The sequence below is a fragment of the Anticarsia gemmatalis genome, chromosome 19, assembly GCF_050436995.1.
Source record: "Anticarsia gemmatalis isolate Benzon Research Colony breed Stoneville strain chromosome 19, ilAntGemm2 primary, whole genome shotgun sequence".
NCBI classification, from domain to species: Eukaryota; Metazoa; Arthropoda; class Insecta; order Lepidoptera; family Erebidae; genus Anticarsia; species Anticarsia gemmatalis.
The window spans coordinates 9,114,141-9,127,230 of NC_134763.1; the positions used below are offsets into that span (position 1 = coordinate 9,114,141).

Genomic DNA, 13,090 nt, shown 5'->3' on the forward strand with positions numbered 1-13,090 from the left:
AATGGCGAATTTGTGTTTTCATGCGATGACCAAGTCGATTTATTTGTTTTAAACGTGAAATATTTTTAATATTGGCATGATAATAACTTATGTAATAACTTAAGACAGAAGGTCCTTTCAGTAGAGACTAAACAGATTAATCGACTTGGTATTACATAGATCTCACCACTTTTTACGCTGCGAGACTTGAGGTTTTTTACAGGATGTTTTTGATGGCATCTCACTTCTTTTTGTAAAGCGAACTTAAGTCCAATTTGTATGGAAAGACGGTTATTTTTTTCATAATTCAACATATTTTCCTATTGAAATGTTGTTCAGTTTTATGGGCTAAACACCTTTAAGTTATGCCTCATACAGTAGGTACCTATGTACACCTATTATTTTCTATTATACTACAGTAATAATTAATTCATTAACTGCAAATGTTACCTTGTAATCCTATATAAATGTATAAGATTACAAAGTTATTCTTGCAGTTAATGTATTTAGAAAACTGGACTGAAATTAGAAAATATTGAAATTTTCCCATGATTAAAATACTAAATTCTATTTGTATTCTAAATTTGAAGCTTCTAAGTCTGCTAGAAATGCCTTAGACTTTTGATGATCGGTGAGTCAGTGAGTCAGTGAATCAGTGAGTGACAAAATTCAAAACTTTAACAAGTTGTCATTCTTAAAGTACTGGTTCAAATTGACTGAAATTTTCAATATACCGTGTTCATACAATGACTGATAAGTCGCTAAAAATTCAGGCTTCTTGTTTTATCCACAACGAAATTATAGGGGGTCGAAAATGGCCTGAATTGCTTCGAGAAAAGATGGTACGGCCGTGCCGCTTTTTTTTGCTCGACTTGCGGGGGCACTGCCGTGCCCCCAGATTAAAATAGGAAAATATTTACACAACCACGCATACTCCTTCAATAGAGGTATCTTACCAAACACTTCCCGTCAAGAAAAGCACCTTTTTCAAAAAGAAACATTGAAGCTAACGTACACATAAATCAACACGGGACGTGGTAAACCACACTATTAATTCCTACAAACACAAGAGGCGAACAATCGCGGAGCCACATCGCACCTGCTACCGTGCGCCGAGGCCCGACATTTTGACGACACGGTCATGAATAAGGATCGTAGCACATATGTCTACTAATCGTTATTGTACAGCCTTTTACACTACCTTCAACTTGATGCCTATTTAAACTTAAGTAACTTACATGACTCTCTCTCAAGAACTCTCTGCACCGTGTCGACATTACTATTAGATCATGTTTAGATGACAATAATAAAATAAGCGCTTCTTTAAAGCTTGAAGTAATTTAACAATTTTAAAGTCTCGCGACTAGTACACATAATATTATAATGTAACGGGTCACGGGCTGACTGATCCACGGTAGATGCAATTCGATCGAAACGTCGGGTAAACAAATAAGGTAGCCAAACTCTTAATTTTCAATCGCGTTTAAGACCCGTTGCATTATAACATTAGAAGTTATTTGACTTAGTACAAGCGAAATCATTTATATCCTGCCAGTCTACTGTCAATGCGTGTTGATTGGTGTTTTAACAGAGCAAGCAAATAACACGTCATGCACTGTCCATCTGAACTTGGTGTCTGTCTAGCCAATGGCATGTTTACACACATAGACCGCTGATTGACGTATGGACGTCAATAAACAGCAAGGTGAGAAGCTGACATAGTGTAAATTACAGTACAAAATTGCTATTTATAAATAAATCAATTTAACCCATCACTGTGCAACTGTTAGGCAAGGGTCTTCTCCCGTAATGAGAGAGGGGTTAAACCTTGAGAACAAAAATAGTTAAATATATGGTTGCTAAGTTACCTAACTTTTATCGTTGCTATGTACAACCAACTTATCAGTTGTTTTTCTACCAGAACATAAATATGTTACACCAACACTGCAACTCAAATTTATTATATCTTAAAGTTATTCGTAGCATAAAGTATAAAAATGGCGGTAATGACGTTTATGCGTAGACGTGTTACGTGCTACGACGTTAAAGCTACGAGCATGAGACATATCTACGAAGATAAACACATCACCTAATGGAATTTAAAGCTCAGAGCTGAAGAGCTGAGAGATGTGAGGAAAAAGCTGTAGCATTTCGTGTTACTAAGGATTGTGGTTTAGATGGAAAAAGTTACTTAGACATTTATTCCATTACCTTCAGTACATTGTGGTTTTTCTTGTGGAGAAGAGAAATCGCACGAAAAAACATTTTGAAGTAAAATGTTACCAAGACATGTAGCTCGTCTGTCAAAAAGTAATAAATATCTCATTTAGAGCCTACATGCCCAAACCTAAATCTATAAGACTTAATTTTACACTTAAGTCGCGGCGAAATACTCTGAATAAGGTGTAGAGTTTTTAAACTCTTTACGTGCGGAAACATTATATCAACTTTTTCGTTAACGTTACATATCGTCTTAAGAACATCTGAAATATCATAATAATGAAAAAATACATAATATGGACTCCTTTACTTAAATCCTGTAGCAAAAAAAAAACCTAATATTCAAGCCTTAAAACTTACAAAAGGCATGGAAATAGCCGTCCCCTATCGGAAAGCGTACATAAAGATTAATCTTAAGTATAAGTGCTACCCTTTGGGCTATTCTTTGTGGGGTAGAACAATGGGGTCAGGGCAGCACTTTGTTGTATTGGTAGCCTTTCGCGTATGGCCGCGGTTTAGGCCACATTATGACCAAGATACGAAGGCTTTATTGCTAAGATTACAAAAGGTTTGGAAAAAAGGACAGCTAGGTTTAAGGCTTTAACGGTTTTAGGGTTATAGATAGGCATAACAAATAGTGATAGTAAAACCGTACAAACAAGCTTTTTTAAGTATTGTGTTAAATTTAGTAAAATGTTAAAGTTTACAAATTTATTTCAAAACCTAATCTTTTCAGAGAATATATAATTCACGATGATAAATTATCGCGATTTGTACGCATAATTTTATTGTGAGCGGGTCTTATACGTGATTAAAACATAATATTTTCGCGTTTTTTTTTATAATGGTATACGATCGTACTTAGATCTTTGAGAGTAAAAGTTGGCAATGAAATAAATGAGTATTAAACTGTAAAAGTCTTAATCTTAAATCTTACGAACGATTTCTTAAGAACGTGTTATATAATACTTTAATCTAAAGACTTCGTCGACGTCTCCCGTATATTATTACAATGGAGATAATTTAAATTCTTATTATCGTGTGTCAAGATATGGCTGAGAACGTGTCGTATGAACGAAGAGCATCTTCGTTCATTAAGCGTAAGAAATAGGAGTTAAAGATATGCCATCAGCCTTTAAAATAATTTCTTTATTCATACTGATGTTATAAATGCGAAAGTTTGTTAGGATGAATGAAGCTTTACTACATAAATAAACAAAATCAAGCCCTCTTCCCATAGGGGTAAATAGACTTGAGAAGGCCACTTAACCTTACAAACCTCTTTTGCTTCATTCACATCCATACATCAGGTTTAATACATTTGAAAGTAAAAACTACGATATGAATTTAATGCATTTTGGCATTATCTATAGTTTAAGTGCCTTGATTCCCACATAGCTAGTTAATAATAAATACGAATGAGACTCTGTATAAGGCTTTCTCGATAGAGCAGTAGAACTGATTTAGATGAAGTTTAGTAGAGTTTAGTTTAAAAAATATTCTTTACTCAAGTTATAATCTATAAGTCGAACCGAAAAAAAACTAATAAATTGAGACGTATGAAACTATCAAACAAATATACACTTTTATCTTATAAAAGTTAATAAAAATATACTATCACTTTTTCCCAACACAACTACAAAGTATCAAGAACTGTTACCAACTTGTTTAACACGTATACGACGAGGAACATTATTTGATACTTGTTCAATGAAACATTCCTATACTTACTACATTTATTGCGAACACATAGCCTGAAGGTACCATTAAGATGTAATTGTGTTAAATATAAAAGCTTATTGTTTATTACTTATATTGTTGTTATATTTTCCGGGAAAATTGAGATATGAATCCACATTAAATTATATGAAATATTGGTCCTTTCTATTATCAAAGACACAATGAATTTTCAGTTTCGGTAAATGTAGAGATAATTTTAATTTTAAACCATTTTCACGAGTTGTATTAAAGCGCACGTAAGATTTTTTATACATACATTTGTGTAGCAGTGATCGTAGTATGTCTTATTACCTGAAACAGAAAACAAAAACACGATAAGAAACTTTATTCACATTAGCCCCGGTTTCACCAGATCTAAAGCAGTCCTCATGGCTTACAAATTGGAATATTTACCGACTTTTCATACATTTGCTATCACTTTATCCACCAGATAGTTCGTTTATAAGCCGGGAAACTGACTCTAAGTAGTGTGGACAGATATTCTATACATTAGCAGTACAATTTATCTATTAGGTCGGAAAACTCTTTTCGCATTATAGTATGTATAAACTTGTAATAAAATCTCTTTGGCTTCAAGAATCACAAATGAGTACGCGGTTCATTAGGTTTCTTTCAGTGAGCTTGTGAGGTACCCAAATATCGATCTTTTTTGTGTAGAGAAAGGATTTTATTTACAAGTGCATACCCGGACCTAATATTAGATATTTCGTTCATAAGCCTGGAAACTCAAGTCTTGCATATTATCAATGTTTGTTGCACATATATGATGTGTGTAAGTATCACGTAAATGATTGTATCACGTGCATAAACATACAATGTCTGCAGCAGCTCGTTATGTAGCTCATTATTGATTACACCGACTAATTGGCGCACGCAATCGATAAACTCGACTGTACTCGGCAAATGAGCGGTTAACGCACTCCGTGGAGATTGTGTGCTATTGCAAGCGATTAGCGAATAAGCAGCAAAAACTTCTCGCTACTTCTATGTGAAATAACAAATTTAAAATGTCTATATTTCATTAACTTTTTCAATAAGCTGATTGACACCATATGAAAAAACTATAAAAAAAGGTTGTAGTGTGCAATTTTAATTCATACATTTACTACAGTATGAAAACCACTACGAAATATTTTTTTAATTATTGCAGCATCTGCAGGTAAAGAGTTTTGTGTGGAAATTCACAACCCGAAGATATACACGGTTGACAAACCAGTACCTTTTGAAAGAGAGTTGTGTTCAACTACTAACAACCATAGCCTGAACCGAAATAAATAGACGACTTTATTACGTCTGAATATGTCTAGCGTCCTCAACCCGCTCTCCGTGCACAATACGTCAAAATCCCGATTGTGTAACATCTCGATGTATCGAGTGGTTACAGTATCGATTATCGTAAAGACGCGACTCGAGAACAATGCGTGAACTGTTACCATGCGGTGTTTTCACACGATGTTACGTACGTCGCAGAATCGCACCACGATCATTGTTTTCTTTTTCTAATTGATTCGATTGAATAATTGCTTGAATCGTCACGAAACGAAACTGTTTGATGGAATGTTAAGTGCAGTTTATGCAGTTTATCTGTGAATTGTTTTAAGAATTTTCGTGTTTTATAACAGCCGTTTTCATTTAACTGTCGTCGTGTTATATAGTTTCTGTGTCTTAAGATTCTGGTTATCTATTGACTAAACTGTATTACGTAGCGTAGTCCTATCAGTCATTGGTTCATCCATACATGGCTATCAAATGTCATATTTCATCTTGAAACAACATGGCTAAGTAAAACTCGGCGAAAAATATCATTCGCTATACGACGACTTGTGGTACGGCAGTCCCGCACAGTTTTTAACTCTATATCTAAATCTGCCACGAGAGTCAGAGACTTACATTACTAACTGATGATTCTAATATCACATCTATCTTTAAGCTAAAATGCCTAACACCTCTAGCAGGCCACACGTTTACACCACAATTCTCGAGACCCAGCAATATGAACAATTATACCCCTAGGTAATACGTAATCTCTCACAACGACGCAGACAATAGTGCCCGGGAGGCGAATCAAATGATATTACGTCTGTTACCTACATCAGTACAAACGTTCAGGCTAATAGCTTTCAAGACTAGGCCTGAATGTCGATTGGAGTGTTGGCCTATTACTCTTAGTAGTCACTGGTTAATAAGTGATCTGTACCCTTGGATGGGTTGCCTTTTTGTGTGGTGAGTATCTTTGGGTACGAAAAACATTAGTACGATGATTTTTTTAAACGTGCTACAGATAAGTGACTGTTTTATAGCATTTGACCATTTAAGATAAGCGTGCTTAGGAAGACAATAAGTTCAATGTGGGTCCAATAAGATAACAGTTGGCAAAGTAATATAAATTATAAAGTCTTTCGGGTAATCATTTTGACAATAGGTAAATACTGTTAGAGTAAGAGAAAAGTCGAAGGGGTTAATGAATTTTATAAACAGAAATAATGTTAACATACAGAAGCTAAATATTTTGTAATAAACGTCAAATAAAAGGCTCAAAAAGACTTTGTCAGTAAATAAAATTATTACATTTAAAAATATAAAAACCTTTTTCTAAATGGAAGTATTCCCCAGTAACGTTCGGACAATGAGCATTCCCACTGGAATGGTTTTCAATTAGGAAAATCTTTTAAATGCCTCAAATTCGTCGCTAAAACGAAAAACCTTTTTTGGGTCTTCAAAACGACTTTGTAGAAGTTAATAAGTAATAGAAAAGCTACCCAGCTACGGTTTTTGGGTAAATTAAAAGGAGAAAAATTCTGAAACAATTTTTATTTTGTACCAACTTAGTTGGAACTCATTACGCAAAATGATACGACGTAGTAACGATTTCTTCTATTTATTGAAAACAAGGAATGACTTGTTAAATTATAGAAACAACCATCGGCCTGTGAAAGTCGGGTGTGAAAAGTGTGTACGACGAAAACGCAAGACAAAAAAAGTCTAATCCAGATCTTAACAATGGAAAGAGTTAGAAATGTTTTATTCGTTCAAAATGTTATTTACAAGAAAATATTTGTTTACCATCAGTTGTGCGGTAATTAAAGCCTGATAAATAAGCTCATAGTTTAATTAAATAGGTTACCTATAATCATAGAAACAGTAATTAACATTCACGAATACTACCACCGTTTGCATACTAAAAAGGACTATAAAAACAAAAAAAACTGTCGCGCAGTACCTGCATATATAACCCAATGATTTCAAACTTCACTATTATAGTTCTAGATGTGTATCTACACGACTATTAATACGATATCGTAAGCCATTAACGTAATAATGAAAGGGAAATAACAACAAACAAATGAAAGTGCTTCAATTTTAAACACAAATACCGTACTGTTTGTATAGAAATAGAATTAAAAGCGAGCTTATGAAAGCCATTAAATAAAATAATAGCTGAAGTGCTTTTTATTTGTTTTAAATGAACCAATCTCAGGAATTACTGATCCGATTTGGCAATTGATTGATAGTTTGATGATAATTCTTATTTTCTTATTTTATCGTATAGTTTATACTTATAGTATAGTATAGTGGTGAACCTAGTGTCAATGTTGTTCAAGCCGTCCGAAAGGCCTTCGACTTGGCTTAAGACTGTTCTCTTAAGAATCTTAATTGACCGGGACAGACTTTTACGTGCCTTCCGAAGCATGAAGACGCTTAGTTCAAATACTATGCGGTCACCCATCTATAAAATGACCGCGCAAAGCGTTGCTTAATCCACAGATCGTTTACAGACTAGTGAGCACAACTGGCTAAAAGCGCCTCATAATTTTAATAATAACAATTTCGTATAAAAATACCCGCACCGAGTGTAATACAATAGTCTTAAAATAGCAAATATGCGAAGAACAATAAAAGCACGACAGTTTGGTATTTATCGATGCATCGATAGGTCATGCTCGGTAACTACGCTAAGGATGTCCCTGACATTTACAATTCGAAGTATACCTATAATATGCCACTATTTGCGACTTGTGTCTAGTAATAATGTAGATTTCTTTGTAAAACCCCAGTGTTCATTAGTAATTGTGTGTTTCAAAAGAAAAAATCGTACTTCAAGTGATTACTACTATAATTTTAATCGTGTGTACGAGATACTACTCATCGACCAATGTCACACGGTTGTTCTTGTTTTACAACGACAAATAAAAGTAATGAGCGCGAGATTTCTTTTCACTATTCCCTTACTAATCTAGAAGTAGTAAAATCAATCGTAAACAAGTAATTAAGAAATAAATGAATTATTTTAATAAATCATACTACAAATTAAAAAATATACAACAACACACAATTGCCTATAATATTCTTGCTAACAAATCTTTTTCTCACTGCCAAGAATGCCTTATAAAACAGTAAAAAATAAAATAACAAGTTCACATATCAAAATACAAAAAGTAAACATTTGTCAGTAATTCTTGGCGGAATTCCTACGATGGTGTACAATTATCGACGCATCGAGAGGTCATGCTCGGTGCACGCCGCGTAAGGATGCCCCTGACATTTCACGAGCATGACTCACTGTGTAAAGGGTGTTATGATCACGAGTTTAGTGTCAGTTTGAATTTGCATTTGTATATTGTTGTTGTGGGGATAATATGATTGGTGTATCTTGTGGCTTTGAATTGTAGTTTAAACCGTGCGAAGGCACTTTTAGTGTAAAATGGTCCTAAAATGTTTAACAAAATACTTTTCTTTTACTTTTTAAAGAACATATTTGCACAATCAAGCAATTTTTAAGCAAAGTAAATACAAATTTATTGAAACAATGTGAAAATCCCTAGTGTTCTTTTTGGACATTTTTAGAATCTATTTATCTAGCGTGGGACCGTATAAAGTAAACAGTGGGTGGAAACGGGCTGATTAGATAGATAGATGTCCAATACACATCAAGGGAAATACAGTTAAAAATCAAACAAAACTCCGAGATTCATTTCAAATCAAAACACAGAAACAACATAAAAACTAAAGACAGGAAGAGAATAGCACCACTTCTTACAATAAAATACGAGTTAAAAATGTAATAGACAAAAGTGGCGAGTGTTATACGGCACCTGTTATTCTTTTAAATTAATTCCTTGCCGGGACCGACGCTAAGACAGTTTCATTTTCTCGAGAATCGCTAACGTTTCTCGAGATATATTTTTAAAATATTCTCACTTTAATGTAATATCGTGGGAAATGGATTCAGTAAGACTAAGGAATATTCGGTTTCCGCGAATATACGAGTGTGGCAGATTTTTGAATAAAACACTTTTATACTACTTTTTCACAAGTTAATTAATTTTATTCCACTCAAAGGTTTTGAAAGTGTTACTTGACCCTCTCAAATACAACCTAAGTTATATCAACAAATACTGATTTGAATAAATTAATTAACGTTCCAAGTAATCTTAAATGCTGTCTCCTCAATCCTAAATACTCCGATCTTCTAGGTAAATAGAAGATCGGAGTAAGCAGATACAATGTATAATTGCTATATTGCTAAGAAATATTTGCATCCACAAGGTTCGTTTAGTCTACATCATTCATTCATTCATCATAATACATAAACTTATAATATATATTCAAAGCTCTTATACAATATATACATATATGTACATCTTAAGTACTGCTATAATTAAATGAGACTCGACCGTGTCCACAGACAAACTGTTCAAACAGTTTTGTGGACCATAAGTATAAGTTTCATGTAAAAAACACTGTTTTAATAATAATAAATAAATAAATAAATAAATAATAATTCGTTCGTAATCTGTTTAACAAGATTCATGGGTGTGAATGAAGCAAGAGAAGTTTGTAAGGATCGTACCAAGTCAAATCAGACAAAATGGCGTGATATTATGTATGCATGTATATATTTAATTAATTCACATTATTATAAAGCTAACCTTACCATCCCCATTATACAAATTATACCGTTTCTCAAGTGTTAAGTGGTAGCCCTACAGTCTACTCAGACGTGCGCCAGACACCGCGTGACTCAGTCGATGATGCGACACGCTCTACCTGCTGTGGGAACATCGCTCGTATCTTTACATCTCCCTCTTGTGTTGTTTTTTTATTGCCCTCATTCACTAAGCATAGAATTTTTTCATTTTAATTAATTAGCAGAAGAACATCGGTTCAATGTTTATTACTAAAAGTTGAGTCTTGAAATTACTATATTACTGTTGAAAATAGTGATGTTTTAAACCTCTAGGACTGATCAAAAATTTTGGAGATTGTTAAAAGGTCTTTACAAAATACGGAGATTTGTATGGGTCTTAAGTAAAGGAGTCTATAAAAACCGATATATCAAACGAAAATATTCTCATGTTTCTTTGCAAAAAATGTATGAGTCAAAATGTTAATGAATGCCTTTCCCAAGTGCATACATGACTAAGGCAAAACCAAAAAGACAAATAAAGATGTAATCAAAACTTCCAAAGATGATTTCACCAAAAATCAGTAACGTGGGAATAAATTACAATAAAACAAAATATCTCAACAAACAAGTTTCATATTGCAGACGGCACTTCACTCCTTTTACAGGCAAGGTGCAAACACTTCTGTAAATACAGTCAGTAACAAAAGTACTTCATAAATGAGTTTTTTAAATTCTGTGTTTTGTCCGTCTCCTAGCTATAGTAACTGATTGATTCACAGGTTTATAGAATTTAGTTTTAAAGTACGCTTGTGTTGGCAAAGGCTGATGATAGTGATATTTCAAAACAGCTCTGCTCATCTTAAACGATTTGGTCTACGGAACGGACGTATAGTGCTGTCGGACTAGTAAAAAGCAGTTTCAGTGATACATACGAACCGAGGATTCCATCAAATAATATTTCTAAATGACTTGATCCTGACTACATATTCGTCGGTTTTTCATTTCACGTTAAAACGACACATGACTAACAAAGTTGGCTTAGTGAGAACTACACATACTTACTCGCATATCTATCACCAAGTAAAGGTCTACAAATCTTTTGCTGCCCGTACAACTACTTATTAGCACTTGCGTGTGGGCCGCAGTCTAGGGGTCAGACGTTATGACGTGACCAGGTGACGCACTATGCGCCGGTCGTTTGCCAACGTCACAGTGAGCGCTCACTGCTCGTGATAAATCTCTTGTGGTCACGTCGAATTTGTTATTTATAGAGGTCGTTGTACTGTAAGTTGACATTGAAGAGAATGGACCCTTGTTAAGTGTAGAGAAAGAAAGCTTTATAAATAAAAGTCGACGAGAAAATAATAAAGATGATGACTTTTGTGTCACAGTTGCTGAAAGCAATCAAAAGCACGTTGTCAAATAAGTAATTCAGTCTAACTTAGAACCCCCTACCAGCCCAAAGTCAGTAAAATTAATTGCTTTTATTAATTAATGACAACAGATATTAATTTTATACTCACTAACTCATTTAAATAAGCAACCGTAGAAAGTACAAGATAATGACAACTTCCTTATCAATCACATAACATATTGTAGATAGGTAGAGTCTATTATCTTGAGGTCTAACAATTCCCATAGGACGATTCAGGACAAGTCATCATTAGCATCAAATCGGACAGACACCATAAAACGTGGTCATTATCAACCAACAGGTTACGCCTACCTGTTACAACAGGGTGATTAACCACTTAATTTCCAGCTATTCTTAACTTAGGGGTGCGAAACATTTGCGTAATTGAATGACCTAACAGAATCGCCTGAAATAAAAACGCCCACGAAAAATTTCACACGAAATTGGTATTACGTCTGAGTAGATAATGGGTTTGAAAGACATAAAATTAAAGTTTATTTGATAGAATGACTGGAAAATTCATTTTGAATATGTGTATAAAAATATATCGCTTTTCAATATCGAAACTCGTTATACTGTGTGTATTTGAAGCGCAAAAATAAAAATGTTATTCGAAAACTTTGGAAAGGTTTTTTTTAAAGCAATTTTCTTTAAGTTGCCAGGTGCCAATGCCATAAGCTTTCATCGTAATTACGTCGCAGTTATAAAAGTAAAGCTCGTATGGAAACAATGTTAGCTATGAAAACAGACATCCGTAGTTATTGAATGTTATTTAAATATTTGACTACCACTATAAGCTATAGGTGCGGCTTATAGTACGGTACGTTTACGGTAGAAAATTAATTAGCAAATACCTACGTAAATTAAGAGCTTATTCCATTATTAAAAAACATAGTGTATCCTTCAAGTAGTAGCATACAAATAAAACTATTGCGCTTGACCACTAATACAAACCCTAAAAAGTTTTTTAAATTATTGTTTTTATCTTTTTAACTCTGATACCTGTCTGCTGAAACGTATATGTGAATATGAACGAGAGCTTAAACCCTGAAAAAGAGATATTGATTTCTCAGTAGTGTTCTTTATCTATACAGTCTAAAGTAAACTTACTTATTCTTCTATGGCAACGAGTCCTTCCTCCGTCTTAATTAGTAAGACAAAGCCTCCATAATTAATAAATATTTACGACAACGTCCCGAGGTTTGTTAGCAACTTTCCTTATAAACGGTTACATGTTTACCTTCAACCTGGCCGGACAAATTAAAAGTTAGTATACTTGTTATTTACTAAACATGAAGGTAAATTAATTTACGATAATTCTTTTGTTTGTTTACCACATAGTTTACATGGAAGTTGTTGGGTAAACAGAAATACAGGTATGACTATTAAATATCGGCTTTATGTCAAAATTAAAAAGAGACTTGGAGTAGTTTAGATACATCTTAGGCTACTACTATGAGCGTTCTCTCAAAGTCAACAATACTGAACAAAAAGATATCGCACAGACATGAACATTTCGTCATTGCGTTTTCTTTGCAATTACAAAATTTGAATAATTTCCTTATTATTCAAAAACAAGCCTTAATTATTCCATAGCTTTAATGTTGATTACAAACGCGGAATACAAATTGGTTGCTGACCTAAATCTGATAATAAAAGTTTTTTAATCAACAAAGTATAAAAACTTCTTAATTAAGAATAACCGAAGCTGTATCAGAGGAGATTGAGAAAAAATAGAATTAATTGCGCCTTTTGGGAAATAAAATGAGGTTAGTGAAAAGCCTACGTAAGTTCTTTACGGTGAAGGAAAGTTAAGGAGTTAAGCTTTT

The 13,090-nt window shown here is 33.8% G+C and overlaps 1 protein-coding gene across 4 annotated transcripts in view; it reads right to left on the bottom strand.

Moving 5' to 3' along the window:
* KrT95D (phosphofurin acidic cluster sorting protein KrT95D) overlaps positions 1-13,090 on the bottom strand; it is a 183,599-nt gene that overhangs the window by 50,269 nt on the left and 120,240 nt on the right. The window contains exon 2 of one of the 4 annotated variants that reach the window (XM_076127159.1): positions 4,196-4,230. The exons of the other annotated variants lie outside the window; for them this stretch is intronic. Coding sequence (XP_075983274.1) covers positions 4,196-4,197 — 2 coding nt within the window. The 5' untranslated portion in view covers positions 4,198-4,230. The remainder of the gene's footprint in view (positions 1-4,195; positions 4,231-13,090) is intronic. 4 annotated transcript variants of the gene reach the window in all.